General features: G+C 39.7%; 1 protein-coding gene across 1 annotated transcript; it reads left to right on the top strand.

The window, feature by feature from the left end:
- The first annotated feature begins 3,180 nt into the window (after positions 1-3,180).
- Positions 3,181-13,139, top strand: LOC118829475 (beta-microseminoprotein-like). Its single transcript, XM_036736478.1, has 5 exons — positions 3,181-3,224; positions 4,770-4,821; positions 7,401-7,506; positions 8,362-8,470; positions 13,013-13,139. The coding sequence occupies exons 1-5, from the start codon at positions 3,181-3,183 to the stop codon at positions 13,137-13,139; spliced, it is 438 nt and encodes a 145-aa protein (XP_036592373.1).
- Positions 13,140-13,625: the final 486 nt, after the last annotated feature.

Here is a 13,625-nt window from a genome sequence, read left to right as displayed (position 1 = left end):
ATGTTGCCCTTTTACCTAAATTTGTCCCATGTACGAATTCCTGCTTACACTCTGGCATTAATGCCTGATAAGGCTGTGGTGTTTTACACTGTCCAAAGGCAATAAAAGATGATGACAACTCTCATTTCTATGATGTCTTCTAGTTTGTCAATTACTTTCCTTACAACAACCCTGTGAGAAGGATATAAATATTATTGTCCCCATTTGTGGATAAAGAAACTGAGGTTCTCAGAAGTGAATGACTTGCCCAAGGTCACACATATAGTAAGAATCAGAAATGGGATTGGGGTATAGGTTCTCTGGGGCCAAAACTATCTCCCTTTCCTCTCTGTCAGGCTGCTTCTGAGCAGAGAGAGATTATTTGCCTTTAAACAAGGGGTAACATCTTTGTCCTCAAATGTTTCATGCTCCATTATATTTAGGGTTCTATGGGAAGGACAAAGATTGTCTAAGACAAGATCCCTGTCCTTAAAGAGGCATAGCAGGGGCGTGGCTAGAGCCAGCTCAAAGCAACTGGTGAGAGGTGATAGTTAAATTTTCAGTGTAAGATTTACAACTCAGTAAATGCTACAAATCATGACTTGATTGATAGGTTTTTTTGATTGCCTAGACTTAAAGTAATGGAGAAAGTGTTAACGATGAAAATTGAACTTAAAAGTATGTCCTGGGTATATTTTTTGTGATAGATCTGGTTGTTAAATGTTTACTAGCCCACCACTACATATAACTTATGGGGAGTGTCCAATAAGACTAAAGACAAGAAGCTCTATGTGAATTCAGAGGAGAAAGAGATCACTGTGGACCAGGTGGGACTTAAGCTAGGGTTAAGGGTTTAAGTGAGAGATAGTGTACCTTACTGGAAAAATGGCTGGAGAAGGAAGTTTAGAGTTTAGCTTCTAGCTCTGCTGCTCATTGGCTGGCAGACCTTAGGTAGGTCACTGATCTGAACCTCAGTTTCCCTGCACTGTCTCTCTTTTGGAGTTGTAAGGAAAGTACTTTTTAAACCAGAAAACTGTATAAATGTGGGGTATTGTTTAGAGTTAGAGAGACAATTGGGGTATATAGAGAGATGGACTCAGAGCCTGGGTTTCTATTCTGAACAAATCAGTTTAACTTCTCAATGTCCTATGCAACTCTCTTAGATTATGAATTGCAAAGAAAGTGATAACCTGCTGTCTATGTAAGATATGCAATAAAGAGAAACTGAGGCACAAACTTCCAAGTATGATCAATTTATTAGCAAGGCTAGGAATTGCCAATAAATGGGATCCAAGGCTCCTCTGTAGCCAGCCACCCCTCTGACAGGCAGAACAACTCTTTTATATAATTGGCTATATAAGGTGCAAAACAAAATCTAGTGATGAAAACCAAGACAGTGACTGGTCTAACACGAAAACGGGGGTGGGGAGGGTTTACATTGGCTTGATTCAGAGAGAAGATTTCTAGAACCCATGGCTCATGGTGGACAAACCTATTATCACCAGATCAACTCTCTTCCCTTTCCCCCTTCTCTCTTCCAAAAACTTATAGATTTTGAGTCCTTGTGGTCAGGCTATGGCCCATAGGAATAGGGAAGTTAAACTCTTAGATGCAATTCTCAATCAATAATTAATAAATAATACAAGATAAAGTAGGGCATCAAATTTTCAATTTCACACTCTCTACTTTGATTCCATGGAGATGCATCTCTAATGAATCACCATCTGTAAACCAAATTGATAAGATCAGGCATGATCAGCATTTGTTGGAATTAAATTAGTGATGATGCAATGGAAAGCAATAATTACAAGGCTCAACATTTCATGAGGCCAGCCATGAGAGGTATGATTTTTACTGGTGCTGGTTGACTATTACGAATGACCCAGCAAAAGTGTTAAGTCTTTTAGTCTCTCATGCCTTCTCCATCTGCCTGTTGTGATAGCTGGACAGGAACAGGCTCATATGATCCAGGAGTGTTTGGTGTCACATACTGAAGCCTTGTTACCTATGGCTGACACAGGGACAAAATCTGGGGGGGCAGTCCCCTTCTGTAAGCTAGTCTTACAGAGAAAATGTTGCATGGGAAAGGTCGAATTTCCATGTCTTCCAGGCAATACAATGATCAAGTGCCTTTGTGCCCTACTAGCCCACTCCCAATATCCATTTAATCTCCAGTTGAGATTCAGATGTCTCAGGCATTTATATGGTCCCTGGACTCAGGGTCTTATGCTAGACTAGCTCTCAGTTGATGGCAGCTCTGAAGGTGAGCCTCCATAGAAGGGCTGCTTGGCTGGTTCAAGGTCACTTGCCAAGGTTCCTAGGTGTTCTTGCTATAACCTTTTACAAAACAGATCTTAATTCAGTTTAGTAACTAGTTGAGGTGGCGAACTATAGCATATCAAATTAGGAGCCCACACCTAAAATTTGCAGAGAATTTAAGCCCTCCATGTCTCTGGTCTTTTTTGTTTAAACCTTGTACCTTATATGGACACTGCTATCAATCCTAAAAAAATGCATGAGGGCCTGACTTATAAATGAACCCTTCATATGTTTCTGTCTTTATCTAATAAAAGGAAAAGATTAAGCCCTTTAAACCAGAAAATAGGCCAATAGGCTCCTATGTATTCCATGAAAGTCATCTGGGTTTGAGAACTAATGGTGTGTACACACATATGGCATTGCTCCTTAAAATTGTGTTCTCCATTTAACTTCAAATTTTTTTTAATTTTTAAATTCCATTAAAATTTTTATATTCATCTTTATATTTGTCTATCTAAATCTGATTTCAATTCATTTCCCCCCTTAGGAGGATATTATGATCATATTGACATAATGAAAGGATATTGTAGTATTGATATCCTAGAAACCAAATACTCTATCAATTCTAAGATTTCATGGTCTCTATTATTTGTGATTTGAATGAAAATTTAAAATGATTCCTCACTACCGTAGTACTATACTATCATATATTATTTTGTCAAAACTCACCAATAGGGTTTATTCTTATGTTTATTACAATGAAAATATGAGGCCTTATTATACACTTGCCCTTGTCAATAGAATTTGCTATATGAGGAAAATAATGGTGTCAGGTATGAGTCATAGTCAACATCCAATAACACAGAAAAGCTCATTGAGAGTCACAGGGTATAATAGCCAGGCTCAGATATACCTAGGTGGGAAAATGTCTTGTTTGCTAAGATGGGGAAACTAAGTCAAGAGGATCCTATCTTCACCTTCACAAGGTAATTCCCTCAACTGTCCCAAAGTCAAACATCCACAGGCCAAAGAGTGTGAGAGCACCTGGCGTTTCCCTTGAGTGATGGACTAGTGGCCTTATGAGAGGTCAGACACTTCTGCCTAAAATTAATAGTTAGAATAGCAGCAGATGAAAGTCCCAAGAGACTTTTCCTCAAACAGCAAAATTTCATTAATTTCAGCTTAGAGCTAGGCTATTGTCATCATATTATCAGGACTAGAATAACTCCATAAAAGTCTCCTAAATTGACCAATATTTGTATTGCTTAACTCCTAAGGGGAAAATAAAATCTTCAACTTTAAGGCCTGTTGTTTCTTTGTTGTCGTTGAGGTATTTTTCAGTCGTGTCTAACTCTTTGTGATCCCATTTGGGGTTTTCTTGGCAAAAATACCAGAGTGGTTAGGCATTTCCAGGTCAATTTACAGATGAGGCAATGGAGGCAAATAGGATTAAGTGAGTTGCCCAGAGTCACACAGCTGGTAAGTGTCTGAAGCTGTGTTTGAACTCAGGAAGATGAGTCTTCCTGACTTCTGGCCCCTCACTTTATCCATTGATCCACCTAGCTGCCCTGTTGTTACTAGGTAGGCTTAAAGATGTCAGACACAATAATTGTCAAAAGCAGTTGGCAAAGAGCTTCCCAGATAAAACATAAAACTTTTGAATAAGGTTTCCCACTTTGGTTTAGCTTCTTAGATTTCGGTTTTACTTTAGCAGCCGGGCTAATACAATCTCATGACCTTGGATGGTTAGAAAATAACTTGTCTCCCCTTAACGGGCTATCATTATTGACCATTTTAAGAACTTTATTAGTTTTTATTCCATTCATTTTGGAAGCTTAACGTAACTCAGTTACAACAGGTGACAATTATATAGCGCTCATCACATGACAGGCACTGTGGTAGACACTCTGCAGTTCTGGGAAGAGGAAAGCATTGTCCGTCTGAATCTTGTACGTGCAAAAGAACTACACAATGACTAACACATGAGGGAATCTACAAAGACTTCGGGAATGGAGGGAGAGTCTTAAGGACTTTGAAAGGAAGTAGGAATTTCCACAGGTTGAGGTGAGGAGGTAGAACATTTCAGTCATTGGTGGTAGGGAAGAAGGTCCCAATGCAATGTCTTGAAGGCAGGAGATGAGAAACTGTATCTAGGGAATTTTTTCTTTGGAATGAATGCTGGGTTATTATGAAGTTTGGAATGTTTAGAGAGAGACCCCACACTATGTTGAAGATCATACCATGGAGGATGGTCTTGTGCTTACAAAACCTCCCTTCATAGTGTTGTCAGGGTCAGAATCCTGGGCCACATGGGACCATCGCTTTGATCCAACATGATGATTCTGGTATAAGTGTAGGGCAGGGTTATTTAAGTGAGGGTAAATATCTAACCCAAAATACATAAAACAATTCATACTGAACCATTCTTTTTGGTTGGCAACCTACCCTCTATTTATACAATAGTATTTGTCATTTTTTTGATGTGTTCTATTTTCTCTTGACTGTTATTCCAAAATCTCCCATGTGCATAGGCCTGACCTGGGTGCTGTAGGGGAGCAACAGCCTTTTGCAAGAGAGAAGTTGGTAAGACATAATGGTAAGTAACAGGTTCCTCTTTGGAAGGAAAGAGGGGGGATTCTACTGTTCTATTTTTGTTTGTTTCCATTCTGGTGAAGTAGGAATTTGAGTTTCTGCTGAAACCTGTCAAGTCTTCAATGTTGCTGCTGGGCTATTTTCCTCATGGGTTCTCTGTAGAGAGACAGCATGATGTAGTGGGCAGGGAGCAGCCCAGGAGTCAGGAAATTTAGGGTTCAAGTCCTAGCTCTCATGTATACTCCCACGTAACTTTCAGGCTGAAAATGGCAGGGCAGTTGTCCATCTGCCTTAGTGAAGACAGTTTTTTCTTTAGAGGTCTCCCTACCCCCAACTATTAAGTTACAGATCTGATAAAAAAATGCACTTTAAACCTTCCATATGATTTGTTATCTCAGACTCGTTTTTGCTACCCTTTCCCAAATCCCACTATCACAGTGCCCCTCCCCTGGGTACTGCCTTCTACTCAATTACCTCTCCCCATATATCTATACCCATAGTCACGCAGTATCCTGTGCCAACAAAGTATCCCCATCCCCATCCCTATCCCTTCTCCCCTTCCCTCCACTGCACCCCTAGCTGCCTCTGTTATTACAAAGGAATTGTTAGTTGTAGGGAAAAGTAACTGTATATGTGCAATAAAAAGGGAAGGCAGTTATATAACTTTATTTATTTTTTGGTCATTTTTATTTTTATTTATTTTAACATTCATTTAAAAATATTCTTTTTAAAATAATATTTTATTTTCCCCCAATTTTTAACATTTAAAAAAATTTTGAGTTCCAAATTTTCTCCCTCCCTTCCTCACCCATCCTCTCCCTGAGATAATAAGCAATTTGATATAGATTATACATGTTGCATCATGCAAAGCATATTTCCATATTAGTCATGTTATGAAAGAAGACCGCCCCAAACAGAAAACACATACACAAACAAAATAGTATACTTGGATCCGCATTCTGATTCCCTCAGTTCTTTCTGTGAGGGTGGATGGCATTTTTTATCCTGAGTCCTTTATAGCTGTCTTGGATCATTGTATTGCTGAGAATAGCTAAATAATTCACAGCTGATCACTGTTACTGTGTACAATGTCCTGGTTCTACTCACTTCAATTTGCATCAGTTTGCACAAGTCTTTACAGGGTTTTGTGCAAACAACCTGTTCATCATGTCTTATAGCAATCACAGACCACAACTTGTTCAGTCATTTCCCAATTGATGGGTTTTAGCATTCATTAAAAATTTGTTTTTTTGGAGTTTTGAATTCTCTCCCTTCCTCATGCTTTTCTGCTGTCCATTAAGAAGGCAAGAAATGTGATATCAGTTGCATACGTGAAATCATGCAAAACATATTGCCTTATTAGCCGTGTTGTAAAAAAAGCAAGGAAAAAAGGTAAAAAAATTATGCTTCAATCTACACTCAGTTCTTTCTCTGAAGGTGGATAAGATTTTTCGACATAATGTCTTGGGAAATGTCCTACATCATTGTATTGGTCAGAATAGCTAAGTCATTCATAACTAAACTATAAAACTTAAAAAACTCTAGGAATTCTCCCTCCCCACCTTTCTTTAGTCTTTATTTCTTTTCTCTTTACAAATAGAGGACTATCCTAGGTATTCTCCTTCCCCCTCCAAATGAATTTGTCCCACTTACAAGATTTCCAAGCCTCGGCCTCGCTTAACAAATTGTGGCATAGAATGGAACATTATCGTCCTTTAAGAAATGATGAATGAGAGACAAGAGAAACCTGGCAAGACCTACATGAACTGATGCAGAGTAAAGAAAACAGGCTCAGGGATGGAAAGGAAAAAAACCCTAAAAAGCTTCTGAATTCAGATGAAATGTAATGACTTGTTTTGGTTCCTGAGAATAGAGAACAAAATGTATTTTTCTCTTGTCAGAAAGATGGCTATGATGACTATAGATGCAGAATTTTCTATATATACAGTGTGGTATAGTGGATACTTAGAATCAGGATGATAAGGGTTTGAACCACGCCTCACCCATTAACTCTATGACCCTGAACAAGCCAGGATATGGCCAGGTATGGACTCCAGACCTCAGTTTCCTCATCTGTAAAGTGAGGATGCTAGATTTAATGACCTCTAAATTTCTTTTTCAGCTCTAAATCTATGATCCTGGGAACCTGTGAGGCGTCATTGTTATAATTGTGTTGGCTGATTTTGCTTCACAATTTTATGTAAGGATAGCTATTTTCAAATATTCTCTCATTTGATCCTCACAACAATCTTGAGAGGCTATCATTGTCCTTGTTTTACAGATGAAGAAACTGAGGCAGACAGGCTAAGAGACTTGCCCGCATCACACAGTTAGTGTCTGAAGGCAAATGTGGACTCAAGTTTTCCTGACTCCCTGTCTAGTATTCTATCCACCACACTCCTTTATAAGTTTTGTTATTACAAAGGAAGGGTCTGTTGCTGGGAAGAAGGACTGTATATGTGGTAGTGACTGTGGAATAAAAATGGAAGGGAGCTATAAAACTTAAAAAAACCCTAGCCATTCTCCCTCCGCACTCATCATTAATCTTTATCTTTTCTTTTTTTGAATAGAATACTATGCTAAGACTTCTCCTTGCCTTGGCTATCTTTGTGACATTCTGTGATGCTATGTGCTACACGATACCCTTGGAGGTCACTAGAGAGAGTAATCCAAAAGGTAAATCTTTGTTTGCAACTGTTTCCTATCTCTAGGGACAGGAGGATTTGTTTAGCAGGAAAGGTGACTGGGGCAAGCTTGAATGGCCTATTGGTGTCCACTGGAGCCAAGATTCATGGGATGGGAGTAGTGGGTAAGAGGTCAGAAAAGTGGATCTAATCTAAAGGTGTGCCTGAGATGGAGAAAACAGGCAGCTGTCTAAACATACATGTAAGTTCCTTCCTTCATCATCTCCTTTCTATCCCATAATTAAGAGTCATATGATATGTTTCTAAGGGGCAACATGCATTAATGGTTAGAGAGCTAGGCTTGAAGTTAAGAAGGTCTGGGTTTAAATCCCACTTCTGACACTTGGCTAGCTTTGCAATGGTGGGTAAACTATAGCCCTCTGTGCCTCAAGCACTTACCTACTTAGTCACTCAATTCAACAAGCATCTATTAAACATCTAATGTGTGCAAAAGATTGCAGCTACAATGACAAAATTAATCATGTAAAGAAAATTAAGACAGAAAGAAGAGACACCCTAAAAACCATCCTTGCCTTCAGGGAGCTTATGTCCTGCTCTTGATCTGCTAACGCTTATCTTCAAAAGTAGTACATTGGAAGTTTCTGCTTGTCACTCTAAGGGCTTGGGGAATGACTTAAGGGCTGTTCTTGTTTGAATGGGTTGTGAAGCATTGGAGGAGGTTGCCAAAGGAAATGGTAGAACCTCCTTTGGAGATCTTTAAAAGTGGCCCAGATTTTCCATTGTTAGGAAATTGTGTCATTCAAGGGGGCCTAAAGGACTTGGTAAAATCTGTTCTAGAGGCATCAATTGCAATTTAACAGAAGATTTGCCATGTATTCTGTCTTAGGTTGTAAGGATAATGCCAACATAATGCACAAATTCAACACAAAATGGAGAACCGATATGTGTGAGAAGTGTTCATGTCATCTAAGAAGTGGCATACGGTGCTGCAGCAAGTGAGTTCAAGGCTGATCCTAAATAGGAAGAAGTAAAATGACTGAATTCCCGAGCTGGAAGAGAGCTCAGGGGCTATGGAGCAGAACCCATCTGGGAACCAGAAAGCCCTACTCAACAAGGGCCTAATGGGCCTTTGTTTTAATGCCTTTAGTGAGAGCACCCCCTTCTCCTTCTGGAGAGTTCTCATGGTTAGGAAGCTTTCCTCCCATTACACTTAATTAAAAACAGACTCTTGTCAGTCTCCATCCTCAGCTCTCAGCTCTGCCCCCTGAGGCTAGGGAAGCTGAGCAAGTCTCTTCCCTCTTCCCTGTGACAGAAAGTTCCCTTCTCCAGGTTATGATTCCTGTATTGATCCTTTCATGACCCTTTTCATTCTCTCCATATTCGTTATCCTATGAATGTGCCCCAGATGATCAATTTCCTTCCTAGAAGTTTACTCCATGAACTGGACGTGATATTCTGGATGTGATCCAATCAGGAAAGAGTAGAGCAAGACTTTAACCACTAGTGGAAACTGCATGGAGCATTGGGCTTGGTGTTGGGAAGACCTGAGTTCAAAACCTTCCTGAGACACATGTTATCTGTATAACCCTAGGAGAGTCATTTGACTTTTGTGAGCCTCCATTTCATCATCTATTTAAAACAAGAGGGTTTTGACCTCAATGACTTGTAAAGTCCCTTCCAGTTTGAAATTTAGGATCTATGATACTTGTCTATTGAAATATCTGCTCAAAACTCATTATCTGTATGACTGAGGATATCATTAAATTTTTCTAAGACTCAATTTCCTCATTTTAAAAATCAAAATAATAATAGCAACCTGCCAGCATTGTTGTGAGGATCCTATGAGCCAATATATACCAAATGTTTAAATATTAAAGTGTTTCATATACAATAGATTTTGTTATTATGAATACTAATGATGATAATAATAATGCAACTTGAGATTCATTGGCTATTTTCAGGTGCCATGTCATACTTTTTACTCATATTGAGTTTGAAGTGTCCAACATTGCCCAGATCATTTTTATATAAATTATTACCTCTTCTCCTTCTATACTTGAGTGGCTGATATTTTGAACAGAAGTGCAGTATTTTATATTTGTCCCTCCTGAATTTTATCTTGTTGGATTCTTTGTTCTAGTCTATTTAGATCCTTATGGATCTCTTTTCTGTCCCCTGAGATGCTCACCAGTCTCCTGATTTAGTTTTGGTAAACTCATTTGTAAAAATAAGAAAATCCAATTCCTTAAATGATAGACATATTCTTGACCTCATTTCCTGGTAAAATTCAATATAACATTGATAGAATACTTGTTTTGTGCAAGATGCTATACTGAGTACTAGAGATAAGTTTAAAAATGACAGTTATTGCCTTTGAGGACTTTACATTCATTTGGAACCTGGGAAGATAGGATGACACAGAGTAAAGTATGATACCATTAAAGACAAATGATTTTTAGACAAAGAATTTTGGGAAAACTTGAGGAGGAGGACAGCTGTTTTAGTTGGGGGAATCAGAATGGAGGGAGCCCATGATCTAAGCCTTGAAGGAAGAGAAGGAGTCTGAAAACAAGGGACGAGGAAGGAGTCATTTTAGGGCTGGAGGTGTATGGTCTGTACAAGTCCATGGATGTGCATGTTGGCATGATTACATTTGGCAACCTTTGTGGAATATAGTAGAGGGAGGTAGATCTGTGAAGAAAAGTGGGAACACATAGGGATGGAGAAGGGAGTTTGAAGCCAGATTGTGGAATGTCTTAAATGTCTGGCCCGCAATTAATGACATAATGAAACCCATGCCTCAGGAAGATCATGATGGTGGGCATGTGAAGAACAGACTGAAGATGGAAGAAACTGGAGGCAGAGAGATCAGTTCAGAGGGTATGACAGCAGTCCAGTTGAGGAGCACTTGAACCAGTGTGGTAGAAGCATGAGTAGAAAGAAGGCGGATGGATACAAGTGTCACTGTGGAAGTAGACTCTACAGATCTTTAGAGTGATGGAGTGTGAGTAAAGGAAATGGGAGAGTCCTAAATGGCTCTGAAGTTTCCAATCTGAGTGACTGGGAAGATAGAGGTAACATCAAGAGGAACGGGGAAGTTGGAAAGACGGGATGGATTTATTGGAGAACATGGTAAGTCAAGTTTTGGGGTTTGTGGTGGGATGTCCATGAGGAGATATCAAATAGGCAAAAGTAGATTATAGAGGACTGAAGTTTGAGCGAGGGATTAGGACTGGATATATAGATCTCAGCATCTATAGATGTGATCATTGGACCCATAGTTTGAAATGAGATCATGAAAGGAGAGACTTATGACTGAAATGAGTAGAGAGCCCAGGAAAGAGCTCTAAGGAACTCCCATACTTGAAGGAAGGAAGAATGGTGAACCAGCAAAGGAGAGTAAGAAGATGTGATCACATAGGTAGGAGTAGAACCAGGAGAAAAACAGGGTCAGGGAAACCAAGGGAAGAATGCTTTCAGCCTTACTGAATGTATCTGAAAGGTTGAAGAGAATGGGGCCTAAGAAAAGACCATTGGAGTTAGAAATCATAAGTAACTTTAGAGAGGGCTGTTTGAATAGAATAGTTGGATCAGAAGGTAGACAACAAGGGCTTGATAGATAGTGAGAAAATGAAGACTGTATGTACTGAGTGATCTTTTTGAGAAACTGAGATTTCACAATCTCCTGATTGTTTGAGGGAATGACAGCTTCAAGCATGGGTCTTGTCAGGACAGGAGAGACTTGAACATTTTGTACCCAATTGAATGGAATAAATTGAAGAAAAGAAAAGAAGCGTGGGGATAATCTGTTGGACAAGATCCAGGAGCAAATGAGAGGGGAAGAGATGAAAGACACAAGCAGAGGGGTTAGCCTTGTCCAGAAGGGCCACTTCATGCTAGAGCGAAGGAGGACAGGATGGGTGACAACCTACAGAACTTTGAAAATATTGAGGGGGGATGAAGGAACTCATGATAGGCTGTGAGCTGTAGTGGATGGGGCAATGCATTTAGAGTCAGGAAGACTGAGGTTCAAATCCTTCTTCAGGCATGACACAAATCACTTACTTTTCTCAGCCTCAGTTTCTTCCTCTGCAAAAAAGAAGAGAGAATTGTATTCAATGGCCTCTGAGGTACCTTCCACTCTAAATCTGTGACCAGTCATCTAGATCAGTAATGTATGAAGTGAGGTAATCTGCTGAGAGATATGGGGTAGGGAGCTTGAGGGGACATGGGTTTTGAAAAAGTATGAGGAGTATAATGTTGCATAGAAGAAATATTGGTCAGCCCTGGAGAGGGTGATGAGGAGTGAGGTGTCTTTAGGAGAGATCCGGGTTTCCATGAATATCAAGAGATAGATAGAAGGAGTGCTGAAGGAAGAGATCTGGATGGTGAAGGAGAATTTGTGCAACAGTGAGGGGACAGGACACAGTGAGAGGAGAGGCTAGCTAGAGAATGGTTATATCTGAGTCAGACAAAAATCAGAGTATAGGAGTCAAAAGCTAGCAATCAGATGTTTTGAGTAATAAAAGTTAGGGGAGCAGGAAGTCAGAAATTATTATTCACCTGGTAGGGGGAATACCAAGCATAAAACTTGGAGACCACATGGGCCCACAGTCTTATAATGAGAATGTAGCAGAATGATAGTGGCTGCTGGAGGGAAGGAAATGGAAATGACTACTCTCCAAGCACTCACAGAAAATTTGTTAACTTTCCCAACCAGCTCTGGAATGAAGCAAAGTTTGTATTAAATGGTCCCCTCAGAAAATAGAGAACCTAGCTATGAATCTTCTCTTTGCTGTCTGTTTAACCTTGCATATCAGGCTTGTCTGGGGTCCAGTTTTCTTCATTTGCAAAGTAAGATGAATGGATTATATAACTTCTAAGGTCCCTCTAAGCTCTACATCTTTGATGAAAAATTATGACTGGCTTTGCTATAGTGCTTATAGTTATACACATTTTCAGCTCATATCAGAAGTTTCTGTCTTTCGGTGAGTCCAAGTAGGATAAGAGGATGATAGATGTTAATTAGTTAGACAGGATTGGGATACATTCTCATCTGTAAAACTTGAAAGAAGGAATATGAGCTGGCAACTCCTAGATATTCAAAACACACCATGAGGCTTTGGTGCAATCCATCCAACCTATGACCTGATGAGCCTTCCTTCTATGCTTGTGGATAGTTTGAGAGGGGTCATTAAATGTTTGGGAAGCACAAGCGGTTCATATTCCAAGGGTGTCTGGAATAAGGGTAAGCCTCTCAGAAAATTACCTGTCACTTCCACCTTATTAGGGACAAAAGATAAGAAGTAGATCTGTGATTTAATTAGTATAGAGAACTGCCAGATGAGGAAACTCCCTCAATCAATGGGTGTTATCACCTTGTCTGTCGAGGGCCACATAATCAGTATGTGTCAGAAGCAAGACTGGAACCCGTCTCCTTGTTTCCATAGCCAACTCTCTTTCCATTATACCAAGCTGCTTTTCCAGAGCAAGCCTCCAAGGTCCACCATAATTCTTGCTCTTTCTTCCACCAACAGAGTTCGTATTCCTTCGTATTATGACAGAACCAAATGTAAGGAAATTTTCAACAAGAAGTCTTGTCGCTACCGTGTTGTGATGAAAGCCAATCCCAAAAAATCTTGCCGCTTTAAGTACATAAACTAACAACTCCATCTCCTCCAATGTTGCTTCCAAAATCATCACATGCCAATGGAACTTGTCCATGCTTGAAGCAATGGCACTTTCCTGGGAATTCAGAACAGCAAGGGACTGGGAACCATGTGGTCATGACCTTGGATCTCCATTCTATTGAAAGCATTGTCAAGTCTTAGACACACTAATCCAGATCACCAAGTGCCATCTCTGTGGCTTCTGAGATCCTCTAGGCATCTAGATTGTGCCCATTCCTCCTATAACCTGTTGTCTGTTGAATGATCAAAGAAAATACATCTTACTATGGCATGAAATGGATCTGTTCATTTCCTGTTTAAAAATCAATGTCCAAACTCAGTATAGCGGTGGGGTCTTTCTCTGGGGCCATCCATAGGAGATACACATTGGGGTTCAAATGCTTTATGCTTCTTTGGCTATTCTCACCTCCCAAATCTATATTTGAGAATCCTAGAACTAGAGTCCTGGAATATTAAAAAA

The sequence above is a fragment of the Trichosurus vulpecula genome, chromosome 8 (assembly GCF_011100635.1).
Source record: "Trichosurus vulpecula isolate mTriVul1 chromosome 8, mTriVul1.pri, whole genome shotgun sequence".
Classification (NCBI taxonomy): Eukaryota; Metazoa; Chordata; class Mammalia; order Diprotodontia; family Phalangeridae; genus Trichosurus; species Trichosurus vulpecula.
The sequence above is the reverse complement of the archived record's forward strand: the minus strand, read 5'-3'. Positions and strand labels throughout refer to the sequence as shown.